General features: G+C 35.2%; 1 protein-coding gene across 3 annotated transcripts in view; it reads left to right on the forward strand.

Annotated features, from left to right (window-relative positions):
• The first annotated feature begins 729 nt into the window (after window positions 1-729).
• Window positions 730-21,224, forward strand: part of LOC127180920 (VPS10 domain-containing receptor SorCS1) — a 204,307-nt gene continuing 183,812 nt past the window's right edge. For 2 of the 3 annotated variants that reach the window (XR_007829723.1, XM_051135358.1), the window contains exon 1: window positions 731-2,518. Coding sequence is in view for 2 of the 3 variants with exons in the window: in XM_051135358.1 (XP_050991315.1) it covers window positions 1,847-2,518 (672 nt within the window). In the remaining variant the exon portion in view is untranslated. Of the gene's footprint in view, window positions 2,519-21,224 lie in introns of all 3 variants that reach the window. The other variant, XM_051135439.1, reaches the window with a different exon arrangement.

Consider the following 21,224-nt stretch of genomic DNA (forward strand, 5'->3'; position numbering starts at 1 on the left):
AGATGTCATATGTGACCCTGGACCACAAAACCAGTCATAAGTAACACGTGCACATTTGTAGCAATAGCCAAAAATGCATTGTATGGGTCAAAATTCAATTTTTTTTTTTTTATGCCAAAAATCAAGATATTGAGTAAAGATCGTATTCCACAAAGATATTTTGTAAATACATCAAAACTCGACCAAATCTCGAGCAAATATTGTCCTGTTCTAACAAACCATACATCAATGGAAAGCTTATTTATTCAGTTGACCCTTATGACTGGTTTTATGGTCCAGGGTTGCACACACACACACACACACACATATATATATTAGAAACTCCAAGACTTGAAATGGGTGTGGTCTGACATAAGGAGACATGCAAAATATGCAGTGTTGGAACCACTGTGTTAGAAAAAAAAAAAAAGTAAGAGTAGATGAGCATAGGAGAGAGATATATTACTGCTTCTCTTGGTATTGACATTTGCTACATGAATCCAAAGAATTTCTTTAATGTGAGCATTCAATCCATTTCTAAAGCAAAATAATGTGTGAGAGTGAGAAAATGTTTTAATGAGCTGTATTCGGTATAGTATGTGTACCATAAACTTTGTACTAACACTCTTTCTCATATTTACAAAAGAGAAATGTGGGCTGATGAGTTAATCTGTATAGGCTTGATGTTTGATGTGGCAGGGTATAGATCTTTCTCTTCAAGAAAAAAAAAGTGATCAAGAGGGAGATTCTGAGCCTGAAGGCATGAAAGCAGGCATCTGCTTTCAGATATGGGTTGCAGGTATGGATTGCTTTCAGCAAAACTAGCACATAATTAGCATTATACATCAACATTTTTAGTTGTCTTTAGATACTAATTTTGCCTTGCAGTTATATGGTGCGGTTGTGTTAGGTTTGTTGTCGTGGAATTGGAGCACAACTTCACAAAAAACCTGATTGATGCGCATCAGATCCATTTGCAATTCGCTCATCGATCCAAAGGATGCTGTGGAGAATGCGAATTGTCCCGGGACGTGCGTGAACATCAAATTAATGTTGAATTGAAATTCTTAGGTAAATCTTTATATCCGTTTCTAATCATGGGGAGTTTATGGGGTCAGATAACAATAGCAAAACTTCGCAAGTCGAGCGCTTTAATTTAAGATCTGTAACGGACATAGGTTATAGATAAAAAATAATAAGTAGGCTATTATCCGTGACGTTATATCACATTTACATGCTACAGGTAGAACACTAATGTGTTTAGCTACTAAAAAATATCGCCTTTCACTAAAAAAGTGTGGTAATTCGGTTGCTAAACAAGCCTCGAGAGAATTGCTGAAAGAAAATGAATTGAACAAGCCACTTAATTCGCTCACTGCTATTAATGTTTAATAATTCCCACATCCAGACAAACGTCATAATTGTCTCTCGGGCTATTAATATGCGAATTACCAGTGACAAAATGTACTCAAGCTCAGAGTGAAATTCATTTTCTCTACGTCTGAAAAGTCCGTCGCTGAGAAGCAATGCGACGAACAAAGCAGCGCTCAAATTGCGTCCGTATTATGTTTTATTGCACGCAGCATTGTTGGAAAATGCCCGAGTGAATATGAATGTTGTGGCACTGGAAAGAATCGCGTCTTTATGGTCTTGCTCTCCTCTGTAATCCCCCGAGCTCCTCCCCTCAGTGCGTGGAGAGCTTCATTTGATCAAATCCTTCAAGTTGGAGCGCTTCGCTGAATCGCACTTTTCCACAACATCTCAACTGTGGCTGCTTCACCACGCTGCAACTTGTATGAGGACTTCTTTCCGTCAATAACTGACGCTGAAGAGAGGAAAAGGACACTGTATCGTGCTGTTATCCGCGATGGAGAGAGGAATCAGATATTGCCGGGTTAATGCTTTCTGCACCCTGCTTTTGGTTTTGTTCGCTCGGGTTCCGGTGACCAAAACAGTGATAACTTGCAGGTCATGTCACCTGCTGGATAAGTGGAGCGGTCGGGAATTACTGGTGAGGATGGACAATGGTGTCGATTTTGATAAAGTTAGTGACAAAAATGGAGATGGGTCAACGGCGCTGTTTAATTCGGCTGGTGCTGAAACTGTTCAACCCGACTGCGGCGCAACCGACAACTGCGAACACGCTCACTCCGTGCGTAAAAGGAATACAGAAAGGCTCCGCTCAGAGAAAATGCCACCCGATGATAAATGGAAGTCGATGCGCAGTCATGGCAAAGTTTATAACCTCAAACGTCCAGGTTCACAAGGTTCAGCCCCTGGAGAGCCCCATCACCGAGTGCGTAGAAGCACCCAAGGACCCGGCTCCCCCCCAGGTGCGCGCTCGCCGCCGGCTTTTGGCAACAGCACCGCGCGGGCTGCGCGCAGAGTCCCCCGCTCTGATTTGAGATGGAACAGGGAAGAGCGGAGAACGGCCACATCGCGACAGGAGGAGCTGAAACTTACCAGCTCTACCTTTGCGCTGACAGGGGATTCCGCTCATAACCAAGCCATGGTGCACTGGTCCGGCCAAAACAGCAGCGTAAGTGGAAAAAACACGCAGTTCATTTGCTAAAGCTGAAAAACCCTTCTGAGAATTTTCAAAGCACTATCTCCACATTCTGATCTAAATGAGAGTGTCTGAAGGTGCGTGTGTATGTGTGTAAAGGCTGTGCGTGAGGGATTTAGGGCGCAGAGACGAACAGATGTCCATTGTTGATGTCCAAGTGATTGCTTCATATGCGTTTCACGCCAGTTTTTTTTGTGTTAAACTGGCTTGGTCTTTCACTAACCCTGGCAAAATGAAGTAGCTACACTTTCCTGTGCAACACGTTTCCTATGCACAGCACACTTATGAATGTTGTGATGTTGGCTCACCAGCTGCTACTCACGCTTCTGAATGTTAAGTGTTAACTGTGTTCCTTTTGGTGGAAAAGATATAAAAAACTGTTTAAACCGTTTTAAAATACCCTTGGCTTAGTGGTTTTAGAGGGATTTTAGTAGCGTTTAAGCTGGTCAGGCTGGGGGACTAGCTTGCCGACTGCCTAAATCAGCTAAACACCAGCTTGGCCAGACTATGAGACCATCTCAAACCAGCTAAGACAGCACATCAGCTTAGGCTGGCTTTTTTATTTATTTATTTATTTTCCCCAGCAGGGATATTTTTAGGTAATGCATAGGTCTTGTTTGTTACCTGAAACACTTTAGCAGAGATTTTGTGTGAATAACTGAATGAAACCATGTCATACAGAGGCACAATGATATGTGATCACATCTTAAACATATTGCACTCTGATCTCTGCAATATTGGTTATTTAACCCATTTAATCTCAAATCATCATCTTTGTAATCTCATGCATTTTTTAAAAGACACAATAGAAATTTAACAAACATAATTTAAATATGCAATTTGATATGAGGCTTTTTGTTGTTAGTGCAGAGGCGGAGTTATAGTACATGAAGGGTCTGTGTATTATTAATAATACGCTAATAACTCTTTTAGACCCATTAGCACTACATGTGAATAACAAATGCTTCGATTAGATGTGTTAATTGTTCTACAAAACACGTAGCTTACAAATCTATTATAATATTTAATTAATAAGTGATCTAACTTTCTTTCTTTCTTTGTATATTGTGAAAATTTACAGAAGATTGCTTTGCAATGAGCTATAATAAGCATTTCCCACAATTCTCCTGTGCAACATATCACATCAGAACAACTACATTTCAGATGTGATTTCTCATCCCCATTATATTCTCCTTCCGTCGCTTGTCAGAGCAGATGTTTTCTTGCCTTCAGGTAAAATCTGAGGGCATTTTCTAATTTAAACACTGTACTCACTAACACGACACATTTATTAGTGAGATGACAGTCAACCAGTGAAAACTTTCAGGATGGATATGGGGAGCAAGTAACCTCAGGGGAATGAACTTCAGTATGTCCCACCAGCAGAAGTCAATCACTTCAGCTCAGAGCTGCTGCCATTATCATATCGGTTAATTGAATTTTCCTAGACTTGTGCTGGATGAATAGCATATTCAGTAGCTTCAATATATATGGTCTTTTTCATTCTCAGTAGGTATACAGGGAAACGTAACAATAGGCAAAGTAAAAAGATGACTTTCATTAAGTATTCAGTGTCATTGCAGTATAAGGAATAATTGAGTAGGCCTGAAGTTTCTTTCCTTAGGTACTTTATGAATAAAGAAACAGCTGTAGTTTATAATGATTTTTTATTATGCAAATGGGAATGAGGATTAATGCTGGCTCTCTGTATATCACAGATTCACAGAACCAAGAGCTGAAGAATGTTATGGGTTTAGGGGTTGTGCTTGTTTGTAATTGGTTAGCGCTAGCATTTGTTATTGTACTGCTGATCTATGAGCATGTAATTGTTTTTATGCATATCAATGTGCAGCGGTGATTGCTTATAACAGTATCTTTCCTCATATATTTAACAAAGGTTTATGAAATGAGTGACTTTTCCTGAAGAAGTTCATGTCAGTCAGCAGAAGGAGAGAATTGAGCTTTTTTGTAGCCAGTTAGTAAGAAGTTAGTCACCAAAAGTTCCTGAGAACCCTATAAAATATGCAACCAGCACCAGTTGTCATACGTGACACAGTCTCAGCTAATGCTGTTAACTCGCTCAAATCTATTTCTGGCTTCCTTTAGCGCAACACATGTAAGGGGAAGAAGCAGTATGCCTGATCTTATAACACTATGCTACCAACTGACTCCTAAAATGCAATTAATTGGATGGTAAAAACATATTGTGCAGTCAACACTGTGTCTTTGATTCAAGCCCTAACTGCATGATGGTTTGCTAGATGTGGAAAACAACTTCCTGTGGTTTACTTCTCCAAGTGCTCACCTGATATGAAACATATTTATCTTCCCTCATGTTGTATTGGATAACTATTTGCAATTTGTTTTTATTTGTACAGCGCTTTTCACAACATATTGTTCCAGTGCAGCTTTACAAAGAATTGTGGCTTGCAAACCTGCTTGACTAATGCGTTACTTCCAACCTGAGTGATATTGAGGTCGTATTTCGTTTTATTGAATAATAAACATCGTATGTTTGATTCTTTGAAAGGCACATAAACTTACATCAATTGTAATGCCAAGACTAATGTATTCCCCCACAAAACCTTGCTATTCTTGCTATTCAGTGTCCTTTCTTGATCCCTAATGCACACACTTGTGAAAACTAAAAAAGCTATTTTATATTTCAAAGAAAGACAAAAACGATAAAAACAAAGACATGTCCTGTGCATGGGTTTGTGGGTGGACAGCTGAAGGGCAACCGTTTTTATTTTTTCTGATATGAATGGTAGCTCTGCCATGAAGTATTTGGCAAGCAATGTAAATGAAGACAAATAACATTGAAAATGCCTTTGCTAGACAAAAATGAACAGCCACCACAAACATTTTACCCTTCGAGATAATTTCGCCTGTTGAAACAAATAACTCTCCAGTGGAACCGCATTCCAAACATTCAATACCAGGTCATTTTTTTAACTTGAAAAATGAATAGCGCCCTACTGGAAATGGCAAACTCATAGCAGTATGGCACAATGACTTATTGCTAGCATTACCAACCAGTTGTAGTTCAAGCTAATAATTCAGTTGAAGTCAACATGAAAACTGGCCATGTTTACTTTTTAAAAAAAATCCCTTTTGAACGATTCATTGATGAATATGTGAAGATGCAAAACCAGCTAAAAGCCATCTCGGTCAAAAATGAGATAATGGTACTGAGTGAATGCTTCTGACACATAGTATACGTCCATCAAATACTTTTGCTTCAAATTCCAGCCTCAGCTCAACCAGAAGTACCAGTACTTACATAGAAACCTATACAAAGTAGTCAGAAAGAAATGCTAATTTTAAAGAAATACATCAGATGGATTTAGAGGCTTTTGCATCTGAACTCTTCATGTAGTTCCAAAGAAAAGATCTAATTTTTAACATCAAATTAGTTGACTTTAACTGTACAATATCAAGAGATTATGGAAAATCCAGTGGCAGAAATACTCCCACCTTGAAAGGACTGTTCACCAAAAATGATTCAGACACTCTTCGGTGTGCCTCACATTCTTTTCCACCTGTTGCATGACAATATCTGCCAGATTATTTCATATAGCCTTCTTACTTAGTCCATTAATTCGGTCCAATTTTAGTTCCATCCTTCTCTCGCTCTCTCTCAAATCCACTAATTAATCTGTGCATAATGGCAGATTCAGCAGGGGGGTCTGTGGGCAACAAGCATGGACGTTTGAGTAAGAAATTTTATAAAGCAAGAGTAATCTGAAGATAATGGGATTAAATTAGATGCAGGTGTTGCCGTATTGTTTTCTTCTTATAAGACATTTTCTTGATCATTCCCTCAATTTAGGTCCCGATGAGGCAAGCCTGCATTTTTATTTTCTTTCAAGTGTCACGGTGATGTTTTTGTTCTCAAAATGTCATAAAAGAAAGAGAAAATCACCAGTGGTGTATACAAGCCTCTTGTAGGATTCATGTTTGACATTAAGCTCCAATTCAGAGCGCTACTTCTCATGTTTACATTGATTGCCAAATTCATCTTTGTTGCTCGAAGGTAAACATTAAAGATGGAAACTTTAAATGAAATGTTTTTCTTCAGTATTGAACTGTTTTAACTACCTATAAACATTATGCTTTGCACTGAAGGTTATTTCACCGTGTTTCTGTTCAAAATATCTGGCCACAGGTGCTTAAAATTATGCATTAAGACTTTAATCAGTGAAATCAGCATTCCAAAATATTTATTGGCAGAAACTTAGGAATGCTAATCAAGAATACAGACCTTTGCTTAGCATAATATAGTAAAAGGTTAATACCTGTTAGTGATTAGGCTGCGATTATAGATTAAGTGTTTGTAGTAATTTCTCTTCACTACCTTGATTAATATAATTAAACGGATCAAATCTTTTCTGCTGCTTCGCTATCAAAGTGGATAGCCTTTTTTAAGTTCATATTGTTCTGGATTTGCTGGTGGCATTTTAACTCGAAGCGTGATGTGAATTTGAATGTATTAATAGTAGTACAAAGCACTGTTTGACAAAGGTCAGGATTTTGTGCTGTAACAAGTACAGTGACTGCTCTATTGGCTGGACAGTGATCTTCATGTAATGTTGAAAGGTGTGTGAATATCAGAGCATTAGCTTGTTGCTTGCCATGTATCCAAGAATGCACTTTGGGAGATGACAGGAAGTATTCAATGAACTGGAAACCAGATGAATGATGTAGCAGGGTTTTTTTTTTTAACAGGCCAAAACGTGGTTTCCTATAGGGGGCGCTTAGTGGTTCAGAAAGAAAAACAACTCAGGATGTTATCTGCTTTGCTAGAAATATTTGAAATAAATAAATAAATTAATTATTAATAAATAAAATATTAATAAATTTATTAATAAATTAATAAATAATGCACTATTGCACAAAACATTATATTGCCCTATATTGAGAATTTTATATACATTTATCAGAAAAGTAAAGTCCAATTACAACAAACGTAAAAATTAATCTGTTTGGTAACAATGAATCTTGCTATTTTTCTCCTAACAGAGTGGAGATAGTGGAGAACAAAAGTACAAATGATTCTGTTGTTGCTTCCTTCCTTCCTTCTTTACTCTATATTTTGAGACTTTCTTTCTTTCTTTCTTTCTTTCTTTCTTTCTTTCTTTCTTTCTTTCTTTCTTTCTTTCTTTTTCTTTCCTTCCCTCCCTCCCTCTGTTCTTTCTTTCTGTCTTTCTTTCTTTCCTTCCTCCCTCCCTCCATTCTTTCTTTCTTTCTTTCTTTCTTTCTTTCCTTCCCTTCCCTCCCTCCTTCCCTCCTTTCTTTCTTTCTTTCTTTCTTTCTTTTTCTTTCTTTTTCTTTCTTTCTTTTCTTTCTTTTCTTCTTTCTTCTTTTTTCTTTCTTTCTTTCTTTCTTTCTTTCTTTTTTCCATCTTTCTTTCTTTCTTTCTTTCTTTCTTTCTTTCTTTCTTTTTTCTTTCCTCCTTCCCTCCCTCCCTCACTCCCTCTTTATTTCTTTCAAGTGATTTTTCAAAATTCTTTAAATTTTTTTTTTTTTTGTGGGCTAAATATGTTCTTGACAGATTTTGTGAGATTTCATACTGTGCTTAGTTCTTAGTGACATTTCGGAAAGAGCCTTTGCTTGCAATGATTGCAAGCTGAAGTAAAAGTTATGAGATTTTGTGACTTAATTTCTTGCCCAGGCCCATGTTTCACATATAGTCAAGCCGCAATATATTTTTGATGTATTTTGATGTATTACAAGTCTATCTCAGACTCAAGGTAACATAACCTGTCGTATAGTCACAATCATATTTTGCTCCATGACTCATAAAGACCAAGACACATGCACACACATACACTATTCTACCGCAGTCTGGAATGTGAAACATACTGAAATTTGACCCATATGTATGAAAATAATGCGCATTATTGTGTTTTGTACAAATGTCCGGCACATGTCAGAAAACTCTGGGAGTGAGATAATTTGTATCTAATAAGGATTGAAAATTAATGGAAATGTAACTGTCATTGCTGTATTTCTTGGTAAATAAGACAGCAAGCCAAATGTAGGTGTTAAAGAGTGATCTCCTCAAACTGTTAATTAACAGAGCGAGTGTTGACTTCGCTCTGAGTGGAGAGAGAATGACAGCTAGAGAAACACGTCGAACAGAATGAGAGATAAACAGGAGTGACATATCACTGTGTGGAGAGAACACACAGAAGTCTTTTCTCCCAGCATGCATTTCATTCTTTTTGACAGGGGGTGAGTGCTAGCAGTACTTAAAGCTAGTCAGGGGTTTCCATATCCCAGAATGCAGTGGGAAACACCCGTCTCAGCCTGCTCTGTGGCACAAATTGAATTCCGAGCAATCTGTAACCCACAGGAACAGAAGTGAAAAAGCCAAATAAACGATTTTTTTTCAGTAGAAGCGAATCGTGCTGAAAGATGAGATGACGGATTGCGGTAATTGTGCGAGTTAGCCGTTGCATGCTGGAAAATGGCGTGGCTAAACTTCACAAATCTACTGAGATTACAACATCTGAATAAAGCCATTATTGCTCTTGCCTCGCACACTGCCAGCAATTATTACCTCTCTTCTCCTCTCAAGAGAAAAGCAATTTGGTGATATTGACATCTGTGTTGTGATTTACTTCAGACTAAATGGCAGTTAAGGGATTAATCCACGTAAATGTCTGGTAATAAACCAGCTAGTATGAAGAATGTTTTATAGAATAATTCTTGAGTGGAGAAAGCTTCAACTGAATGCTCCAAAAAGTGACATTGGGCAATTAACGTCCTTGAAATATATAGTTAATGCTTTCTTTATGTGAAATTGAGCAGTAGAACATTTTCAGAAGAAAGTGTGAGTGGTAGAAAACTTGGCATCACAATGCTAGAGTGTTCTGTTGGGTTGCCAGGCATTTGGAGTGGTTTTTATTGCGTCATAATGTGGTTTCAAGATGTTGCTGGGGTGTTTTGGGTGGTTATGTAGTAGCTAACGAGTTCTGCATGATTTTTTAATGAGTTTGTCCTGAAGTTTCAGGGTGTTCTAAGTGCTTGGGTGGTTGCAAACAAACTTTAACCTCTTAAGTGTCACCCCCCCCTTAAATGAACTTAACGGCACAATATGTCCATTTTTGCCACTAGAGGGTACATATTCAAGACAAACAAAGAAACAACGGCGTAGTTTGATGACACTGTGGTTGAGTGTTGAATTATAGGAATTGTCATCTTCATCCCCACAGCCAATTCAATCTGACAGGACTTGGGCAGATATCATGTTCACAGATTTTATTATGCCACAGTTGACCGGTTCCCCTCCTTCCGGTCATGCGTATGTGGGTAAAAGTAGTGCTGTTTTACCATACTACATACATTTGAGTGGATTGAAAGTTCTGTTATAATGCTACTCTGTGCATTCCTCCACTGTCTAATAAAACGCATAGCATATTAAAGCATCTTTGGAACTCAAGGGTGTATGATGTCAGTGGCAGGCGACATAATGACACGTAAGTTTGCAAAGGGGTGGAAAATTTCCGATAAATTTCCAGAAAGTTTCCAAAAATTCCCAGAATATTCCAAAAAGTGCTAGAAAGTTTACAAAATTTCTAGAATGTTTCTGAAATTTTCCACCTTTTTGCAACCCTAATGACACAGTCTATTACACTAGTTAAATATTTTATTTTTCTGGATTTAAACATTCTTACAAACATTTTGGATAACGCATGTGCACAAGACAACAAAATATATAACAATGTTCTAGTGATTTTTCAATATTTTAATAAAAAATCTTACATATTGTGCCTTTAAATGGTATGAACTTAAAAAGATTGGTCTTTTTTTAAGATAATTTATCAATCAATTATTGCTGATCATTTAAAAAAAAAGAAGAAGAAGTTTGTTTACTGTAAAGAAAATGTAAAATAAAAGAAAATTTATAAAATTAATATTTTACAAAATGTTTTGCAGTCTAAAGTTGCTATAAAATCAAAGCCATGTGTTTAAATATGTTATGCTGCAAATTTGAAGTTGATATTACAAAAATTGAGGTTCCTGTGAGATTTTTGTTTAGGTGCAATACCAAAAATAGCCACTGGGTTTACTTTTTAATACATTTTTTTTTGTCACAAATCCATACATTTCTGTCACAATATTACTTCTATCACAAAATACTCACCAAATAAACTTGAGACTTTTCAACGATATGTATTTTGTCAAGTGTGTTGATTATAAAATATTGTAGTAAATTTTGTAATATGACACCTGACTTCGCCCACTAGGGGAAGGAGCCTGCTAAAAAAGATTTAAAGTACCATTTACATTGTAATGCAATCTCCGGTGTTCACAGGAAGAACTTTGATTGTTTAAGCTTTTGAATTATATCTAATTAATGATGATTAATAAAATATGTGAGGGGGAAAAAGTTGGCATGACAGATAACAGGTTTAAATACCTGTTATATTTTATGATTTTTATTGATTGTTTACCAGATTTGACCCTTCGCAGAAACCCGCCCTCCTTAGCTACTGTTGCTTTGTCCGACAAACAATGGTGCTCTCACACTACACATCATGTTCCAACACAAAAATACATCTGAAAAATGAACTGACAACACGCTAACAGTCAAGACAGAGTAGGTTACTTCTGGTATTAAAAAAACAAGGTCTCAGCTTTAAAATGTTGTAATATTTTAAAGAAATGCAAACAATGAATACTGTTTTGTGGCTCTTTACTGTTGTGACAGATCACTGTATTGTCTTAGATCAACTGTCATGTGAACCGATCGTCTTTTCTTTTTTACTTAAAGCATGAAAAAAACTAGAATGAACATCAGAACATATTTTATTTAAGTCTGAAGTTGATTTACTCTCCTGTCTGATTTGTTTGTTGGACAGAAGGTGGTTTCGGCGTTTTGATTGGTCAGATCGCCTGTCAATCAAGGGTCAATTAGGGTTCTAAAAGTTCTAAAAGAAAAGAAGTTCTAAAAGTTCTAAAAGAAAATAACATATTTGAAAGAGAATTGAAGAATGGAAAAAATACTGATATGCATTTGTGTGTGTGTAGGTGTTAGGGTGAGATGGGTGGGGTGTGAGATACAGTCTGAGGGAATCAACGCGGATCTCTGTGGAGAGCACAGAAAAGCCAAATCAATCTTACACGTGTAATTGACATTCCCTCTAGATGCTATTAAACATGCAGCACCTCAATACCGGCTGCTGCCACACTACAGCCCAAACCTGCTCACACCCTCCAAACTAGCTGACAACCAAAAACAACTGGGAAATGCTTTGAGACATTGATGCAGAGGCCCAAATGGATTGAAAATGCAGCGGCCAGGGCCTATTTTTGAACTAGATTTGGCTTAGTGGACTTTTTAATCGGCCAGACGTAGGGAAGGAGAATCCCACTGCATTCGGAATAGGACATTTATTTCAGAGAGCCGATGTAAGAGGTAAAATGAACAAACTTCTGTCCAGTTTCAAAGAGACAGTGGCGCCTTGAACAGCACCTGACAGTAAATATTAAACATATTCCACATAGTCTCGAATAAAAAGACCACAGTGTTGTTTTGTTACAATTTCTGGTAACACTTCATAATAAGGTTTTATTAGTTAACATTAGTTCTTTCTACATTAGTTCTTTCTACAGCATTTTATGATCTTAGTTTATATTAGCATTTATTAATGCATTATTAAAATCAAAAGTTGTTTGTTAACATTAGTTAATGTCCTGTGAACTAACATGAACTAACAATGATCAACTGTATTTTTATTATTTAACATTAACAAAGATTAATAAATACTGTAATGAGTGTATTGTTCATTGTTTGTTCATGTTAGTTAATACATTAACTAATGTTAACAAATTACACTATTGTAAAGTGTTACCCAATTTTTAAAGGTATGGAAGCTTATTTTTTGTTACAAAAGAAGAAGAAAAAAACTATCATTCTGTAAATCAGAATTATGAGATACATAAAAATAAAATAATAAAATAAAAAAAAAACTGCAATTATGAGATAAGTCATAATTATCAGATAAAAGGTCTAAATTATAAGAGAATTAAATTCTGACATAACATTTTGATCAACGCCATAATTGATTTTTTATCTCATAATTCAGACTTTTGGCCTAAATTGTTTCTGCACTGCAAAAATGTCCACCTATTTCAACTTAAAAACTTAAGTTCAGTCGTTTCCTTTAAGTATAATCTAAATTTTTAAGTATAATTAATATTGTTGTCATTTTGACTGGAAAAAAAAATCAAGTTGAATTTATATAACTTATAAAAAAGTTGAATTTGCTCATCTTATTTTGACGAGGTAATGTAAAAGCATAAGTTGCCATGACTTACTGGCCATATTTTTTTACAGAGTGTGTTAGTTTTATACTTATGCTATAACAATGCATTTTGACTTTTCTATCATAATTTATCTCATAATAATAACTTCATAATTTAAACTTTTTTTCTAATTGTGAATTAGTATCTCATAATTTTGAGTTTTAATGTCCCTAATTTACCAAAGTGTGATTTTTATTTTATTTTATTTTAAATTTTATTCCAGAAATCGTTAAACAATTATGCCATTTTTTTTTTTTTTTAAAGACTTGGACACTGATTTGGACTTAAATTTTTTGACAAAAACAGCTAAAACACTCTCCAAAATATCTTCTTATTTGTTTGGAATGACAAAAGGGTGAGTAAATAATGAGAGAATTTGTGTTTGTTGATGAGTGAACTATAGCTTTAAGCAATGGTTGTGCTATCTGAAGGTTGAGCTATCATGAATAAAGTGACAGCTAAAGGCCGTTGTTAGGCACAGTGCGCAGCGGTGCTACATTCACAATAAAGCATTCATGTCAGGTGAAAAGCAAAATTAATATTCCCTGGAAAGCAACATCAAACAGCTGTCGTGGAAGAATGCAGCTTCCTCTCTGTGAAGGTATGGCATATCAAAGCAGGTATAAATGAATGTATTAAATAAGTCATGTAAAAAAAAAAAAAAAAAAAAAAAAAAAAAAAAGTTTCTTTGAAGAGGCCTGCAAAACCAAACATTTTAAAAAAGCAATGTGCAAATTGATTTACTGAGTGGCTGATTTAATACATTCTCCAGCATAACCCATTTTTTTCTTATTTCTTTGACGTTAAATGTGATTTGCGTTCAGAAGCGGCGTAGCGCAGCTCCTCATGCGAGCTCTGATAAACTAAAAAAAAAAAGAAAAGATTCAGGTATGGTGCGCGCCAGTCCTAGGCTAAGCCCATCTGTGTGAGACGTCTTTGAAAAGACACTTTGGAGATGGATGAAGACATCTGGAGGCACCTGCCGCATCTGCTTATGTCCAAACATGTTTACCTCACTTTCCTCAAGAGTGCTAAAAGACTGTGCTCCTCTTAGCCGTAGCTTTGATCAAGTGCTTCCACGTGTCACCTTTCTCATGGCCGTTAGGAGACATTACCTCCTTCACCGGTCATTTAAATTCAAAACAAACACATTACCAATTTAAATGATTCCACAAGGCTTAAGCGCTCATAAACAGCCTCTTATAAATGGTTTAACAAATCCATTACACATCCAGTTTTGACTAAAAACAGTCATATTCAAAATATGCTTTCATAATGTTAATTAAAATACTTTCATAGTTTCATAGTTAATAAAAATACAGTCGATCATTGTTAGTTCATGTTAGTGCATTAAGTAATGTTAACAAACACATCTTGTGATTTTAATAATGCATTAGTAAGTACTGAAATTAACATTAAGAAGTATTGTTCATTCTTAGTTCATGTTAACTAAAGTAGTTAATGAACCTTATTGTGATGTGTTACTGAAATACATCGTAATATTTGACTGTAAAAATCTAACATTTAATAATAATAATAATAATAATTTAATTGTAAAAATGCAATACAATAATTTTACAGTGAAATATAACAAGCTATTTCTTATTACTGTTAGTAGTAAATCAAAATATTAAGCAAAATACAAAGTATTCAGAGAAATGATTTGCAATAATTCACTTTAAAAATCAAGCATTTAATAATAATAATAAGAGGAAGAAGAAGAAGAAGAAGAAGAATTTAATTGTAAAATTGCAATACAGAAATGTTACAGTGAAAGATAACAAGCTATTTCTTATTACTGGTAGTAGTAAATCAAAATATTAAGCAAAATAAAAATTCTTCAGAGGAATTATTTTGTAATAATTCACTTTAAAAATCAAGCATTTAATAATAATAATAATTATTATTATTATTGTTATTGTTATTGTTATTATTATTATTATTATTATTTAATTGTACAAATGCAATACAGTAATTTTACAGTGAAAGATAACAAGCTATTTCTTATTACTGGTAGTAGTAAATTAAAATATTAAGCAAAATAAAAATTCTTCAGAGAAATTATTTTGTAATAATTCACTTTAAAAATCAAGCATTTAATAATAATAATAACAACACCAACAACAATAACAACAACAACAACAACAACAACAACAATAATATAACAATATAACAAGCTAATTTACAACTACTAGTACTAGTACTAATACTGCTGCTACTACTACTACTAGTAGTAGTAGTAATAAAAACATTAAGCAAATTATAAAATTTGCAAAAATTATTCAGTGAAAGTATTTGTAATAATTTACTTTAAAAAGTAATATTATTAATAATAATAATAATAATAATAATAATAATAATAATAATTATTATTTTTTTTATTTAACTGTAAGCTACAATATAAATCAATAGAAATGTAAATTCTTAGAATATTAATAATATAAAATTAGTGGTATAAATATTACAAGAAATATTGCAAAGTATTATTTATAAAACGGATAGTTCTGGTCCTTAATTCTGATTGGTTGAGCTGCGTTCTAAGTAAATTACTGTAAAAACATACTTTTTTGTTTACATCTGTGTGTTGCTTTGCATGGTGCCTAACAACACCCTTTAGCTGTTCTAAATTCACTGTAAACCACAGCTTCATGGGGTTTATTGCTTTATTTTTATATTTTTATTTACTATTAATAGTAACAATATCTTTACAGTACAACTGTAAAATTGCAATACCAGTATTTCCGAATACTTCTGTAATTACTTCATTTTCAAACATTAAACCACAGAGCTGTTATTGTGGTGAAAAACTTTTTTGTTGTTGACAGTAACTGGTTTATAAGCACGTCCCATTACAGTTTTGAGAAGATGTGCATGTTGCATTTTAAGTACATGTTCTGAGCAAATTTCAAATTGTGAACTGAGCCGCTTTCAGACACTGAAATCATCAACTGCTCACGTGTAAATGAACACATGCTGTGTATCACTGCGCAACAGCAGTGCATATATTCATTCAGTGAAATCACAGCTTTTGCTATTTGATAATCTAGGCTTATCACAGTGATTTCTGTTTTAATTAAGTCAGTTGTAGCCCCAATTGCGATTATTAATATTAATGTACCATTAGCTTTTAGAGCATTTATGCAGCCAGTATCTTAAAAAGCAATAAGCCACTTGAGTCTGTGTGCTACAGTAGTTTTAACGCTGTTAAATCGTTTTCTGCCAGTCCCGCTTCATCTTGTGCTAAAGAACACACTTTATCCGTGATGAAATCACTTTAGCGCACGACCCGTGGCTTATTGCTTTAATATATGCCAGGCACTTTATTCTGTAGCTTAGCAGGCGATTTAAACGCAACAAGGTATTTCATTTCACGTCTTCTGTGGCCTTGAAGAGCGTCTTCATGTTGTTGTGAAGGTGTACATGTTTTCATATTACTCCGAGGTGGCGGTAAGTGATGATAGGCGTCTGATAATTGTATCCATCCCTCTTCTCGTTCATCTCTCTTTCCATCAGCTTTCATTTCCACTGTCTTAATGTTTTCGCAAATGAAACCAGGGGGCCGGGGAATAAAGATGGCACTGTCCGACCTGTTTTTCTTTTCTTTTCTTTTTTTCTCCTTCCGTCGGTCTGTAATTTATATGTAAAGCAGCGTGGGAAGTGCAGGTGGAGAGATGATGAATTGGTTAAGCGCTAAACCGCAACAGGCCGCAGATCATTAGCGATCAGGCCGTTCGGATTGGCAAAAGAGATCAGGATTAATTGATTTATCCACCCGCCCCATGGGCCACTTCACTATGGGGGAAAGATGAGGTTGGAGCGCTAAGAGGTTGGAGGAGGGGACGTTTTCGACGCCGCTCCCTCGCGCTCTCGACAAGATAAGCGGAAAGAAAGTCGAGATAAAAGCAAGCGTCAGACACGGTCCAGTGAACTATATTTTTTGTGCGCTGCAAGCTTTGTACCTTGGAGAAAGATCCGTGCTGATGTATACTATTTGTAAATTTACACGGCATGCCGTTTGTAGAGTGTCAGAACGCACTGTATTATTTTATGTTAGCCTGATACGAGCAGGGGGAATAATAAAAGATATTTTTTGGTGGCTACACAATCCTGTGACTGGCTGTCACATCCTTCCCTTTTAAGTCTCTTAGCACTGCCAATCAAACAGACTAGTGGACTTGCTCCATGCATTATTAATCGATTCATCCCATTCATCATTTATTGAACCAGGTGGTCTGCCTGATACTCCAATAATTTATTTTTTTAAGTTAAACAGGCATCACAGAGCATTCATTTGATGGGCGGAGAAAAGATTCGGAAGGCAGAGGAAGCTATAGAGATCGGCTGGCGACTTGAAAGTCATCCAGGCTGTAGAAACGAGCGCCGTCAGGATTCACACAGAGAGATGCAGGAATGAAAGAGCGAGAGTCGATTTCTCAGGGTGTTGCTCTTATGTTCAACCCCACAGATCCTTCTTTAATTCTCACCGCCTCAAGGACACGCTCCCGCTCTGATTGTGTGTCCTTAAATTTTAATTTCCCTTTAAACCTTCGACCAGTCGGAATGAAAGTCCTCAGTTCATGCTAATAGATAGGGCATCTCATTTCAGATTAAATGCATCATAGAGTTTGGAAAAAAATATGGTTTGGTTTAATAATAATTCTTGTTCTTGACTGTGCGTTAAGTTGTCTGAAACTTTCTTTATCGTTTTTCTTTGACCATGACTCCAGGCTTATAAGCTGCTAAAGGAATAGCTAACCCAAAAATGAAAATGATGTACTGTCAGTTACTCTCTTGTCATTCTAGACCTGTACAACTGCTCTTCCACACAGAATTCAGACTCAATAATGTGGAATGGAAAAAGAGATTTCTTAAACTAATTTAATGGGCAGCGTTCCAAATGGAGTCCATCTGTATGTCCATTGATTTTTGGTACAGATGTTAAGCTGTAAAAAACTTCAGCAGGAAAATATGCAGCACTGATTAAATTTGTGACAAAGGACTGAGTCTTAAAACAGCACACTGATTTCAAGTTCAGAGCAGCACCAGATTGCAAAAATAATGACTTTCCATGACACAGAGGCCATGCATTATTGCTTTTCTGTGATGTTTTCAACATTAAGATCACTACTTTTTACTAGTCTCGACATTACAAAGGTTAGTCTTTCTGATTTCGATATAAACAATACTGCTAGACCTTTAGGGCAATGTTAGGTTAACCTACCTTAAAAAAATAGGGCAAAGTCTATTTTTAGCATGTATAGATGCTTATGTGTAAATGTTTCAATAAATTTAATTTAAAACTGAGATTTATACATAATCTGAATAGCTGAATAAAGCTGAATAATTAAGCTTTCCATTGATGTATGGTTTGCTAAGATAGGACAATATTGTCTGAGATGCAACTATTGAAATCTGAAATCTGAGGGTGCAAAAAAATCAAAATATTGAGAAAATCGCTTTTAAAGTTGTCCAAATGAAGTTCTTAGCTATGCATATTACTATCAAAAATTAAGTTTGATATATTTACGGTAGGAAATTTACAAAATATCTTCATGGAACATGATCTTAACTTAATATCCGAATGATTTTTGGCATAAAAGAAAAATTGATAATTTTGACCCATGCTATTGCTATTTTTGGCTATTGCTACAAATATACCAGTGCTACTTAAGACTGGTTTTACACACACACATACACTGTAAAAAAAAAAAAGAAAAAAAAAAAAAAAGAAAAAGTCAGTGCTCGCGCTGCCTTCAAATTTTAAGTTTACTCAACTCAAATATCCGTGTTTTTATGTAGTACAACTAAACATTTCATGTTGACTAAACTTAAAATTTTAAAGGCAGCACAAACACTTACTTTTTTAAGTTGAAACTATTTTTTTTTTTACAGTGTATAGTGAGAGAGAAAAAGAGAGAGAGAGAGAGAGAGAGAGAGAGAGAGAGAGAGAGAGAGAGAGAGAGAGAGAGAGAGAGAGAGAGAATTATTAAAGTATTTACTAATTTATTAATTTATTGAAATATACATTTAAAAACTGTTAGGATGAAGCCTGTTTTTAACCTTAAACACATTATACATCATTGACAGTTGCCAATTAAGAACATTTACTAACCAATTTGCATTAGTATTAAATTAAATAAAATAGTGTTATTTATATTATTATGCATTTATACATTGTGTTTTATGTTCATACTTTGTAAATGAAAGTGATAGAAATAATTTCCTAATGCAAAATGTCTTAATGGTCTTTAATGGTAAACATCCAGTGAGCTAGGGCTATTTTTCAGCGAGAATGTAAGTTAGAAAAAATAGACCTGCAGATGAATATGAGTGTATGCTATCCCAGCATCCTAACAAACATACCATGCTGTTAAGTAATGATGTCAACCCGTGCATTAATTATCACCTTACATGTTTTGTACAGCCATCAGTGTCCCAAACCTGCATCTAAAAACAACCGCCTGTGCCCTCCACTGCACCTTGGTTTGAGGCAAATGGGCAATGCATGCTCTTCCCCCGCTGGTTACTGTGCTTCTAACTTCACACCAGTCTGGCTCATGCTCCTTGGACCCCGGCTGGCACATCCACAGGCAATCCAAGCCAGGGTTGGCAGGCACCTGCATCCTGCAAAGCCGTGCCAGTCCAGGTACCACTCTTCTCTGAGCAGATGGTACTGCAGCAAACGGAAGGGAGGAATACAGCCCAGATGCAAACGGATGAACAAAGAGCATAGGGAAATATGCAGTGAAACATTTCAATGACAAAATGTGCTGAAAGCCAGATACCTCAGAATGAAAACTGGAGCACCGCAAAGGGTGAAGGAAGATGTTTTACAAAAAATGAAATGGAAAAGTGATTTCTTGAATATTGAGATGAATTATTTACTTTGGCAGCATTTTAAAGGAAAATTTCACTCTATATTGAAAATTCTTTCGTTGTTTACTTAAGATGCTTTCAGTACAGACCAGAAGCAAAACTTTTGAAGAAGCTTGATGCAGCTTGTTACATACACTTGTGCTACGTATAAAATAGGGGCAAAGAAGACAGTGTAAATATGGTATGAAGTATAGTAAAATAAAGCAATGTCAATATTACAATATATTTTATTAAAATGTGTATAAATCACCCATTTTTCTAAAGAAACATTGTCCAACAATGACACCAGCAGGTAAAGTTACAGGGGAGTCCATGTCTCTCTCGCCTCCCCTGAGCCCATTGAGTTTTAACAGACCTTAAAACAATTGAGAATGGATGGGGGAAATTCAATGTGAGAGGAGGCAATGCCTCCATCGCGATATGATAGGATATGACTGGTTATGATCGGCTGTGATTGCGTTCGTGTGTTCGTGCGGGTTCCGTGTTCATGTATCAGTCTAAATAAACAATGTAATGGCATTAATGGGACGACTAATTTAAAAAGTAAACAACTCACACACTTAGATATAACCATTTTGCTACGTCAAAATAAAACTTAAAATGGCATGAAAACATGATCTGTGGGAGTTTTTTAGTGAGTAATCATTTAGTACCCTTATGAAAAAGAAGTTTATTCAAGTGTGCTATTAGCACACTTCTTTTAAACTTAAAAATAGGAAAGTATACTTTCAGTATACTTCTCACAAATGTGCTTTTTTGTACGTCTCAGAAATATACTTAAAATAACATTTAAGTATACTTAACTTATAATATAAATTTGAGCTATATTGTTCTCTGAGAATCCATGTTTTTATTGTTATATGGTAGGGTGCACTATTACAGATCTTCTGTACAGAATTTCCAAAACACAAGCAAAGAAGAAACCAAAACAACACAGGCTTCCACACATTTTTAACACAATCATCAGTCATAAAACTGCATAAAAACTGTAATGTTATGGAATAAAATGTGACCCATGAGGAGGTAATAATGACTGTCAAGCTTTAGGGTGCTGATTGATTCTTTTTTCCAAAATGTTGTTTATTTATTTATTTATTTTTTATTATTATTTATGAAACTTATCCACATTAAAGTGTTTATAAGAAAGAATCCATGAACCTAGAATATAATGTTTTTGTTTACAAGCAGATACGCTGTACTTTCTTTTGATGTTTTGTATCTTCAGATATTCATATAACGAAATATACAAATGAATACCTTATAGGGACAATACCTTATAGTAGTATACTTAAAGTATAATGTATTGTTCACTTACAGAAAATTTACGAATATACTTGCAGTATAAAACCACTAAACAAGTAGTTTACTAAGATAATACTTCAAAGTGTACTAAAATGCTACAAGTATTTAATTAGTAAACTATCAGTATATAAGTTCACTTTTAGTATAGTTGCAGTACAAACTAAAACAGATATAAACTAGTTGT

This window comes from Labeo rohita, chromosome 1, assembly GCF_022985175.1.
Source record: "Labeo rohita strain BAU-BD-2019 chromosome 1, IGBB_LRoh.1.0, whole genome shotgun sequence".
NCBI lineage: Eukaryota > Metazoa > Chordata > Actinopteri > Cypriniformes > Cyprinidae > Labeo > Labeo rohita.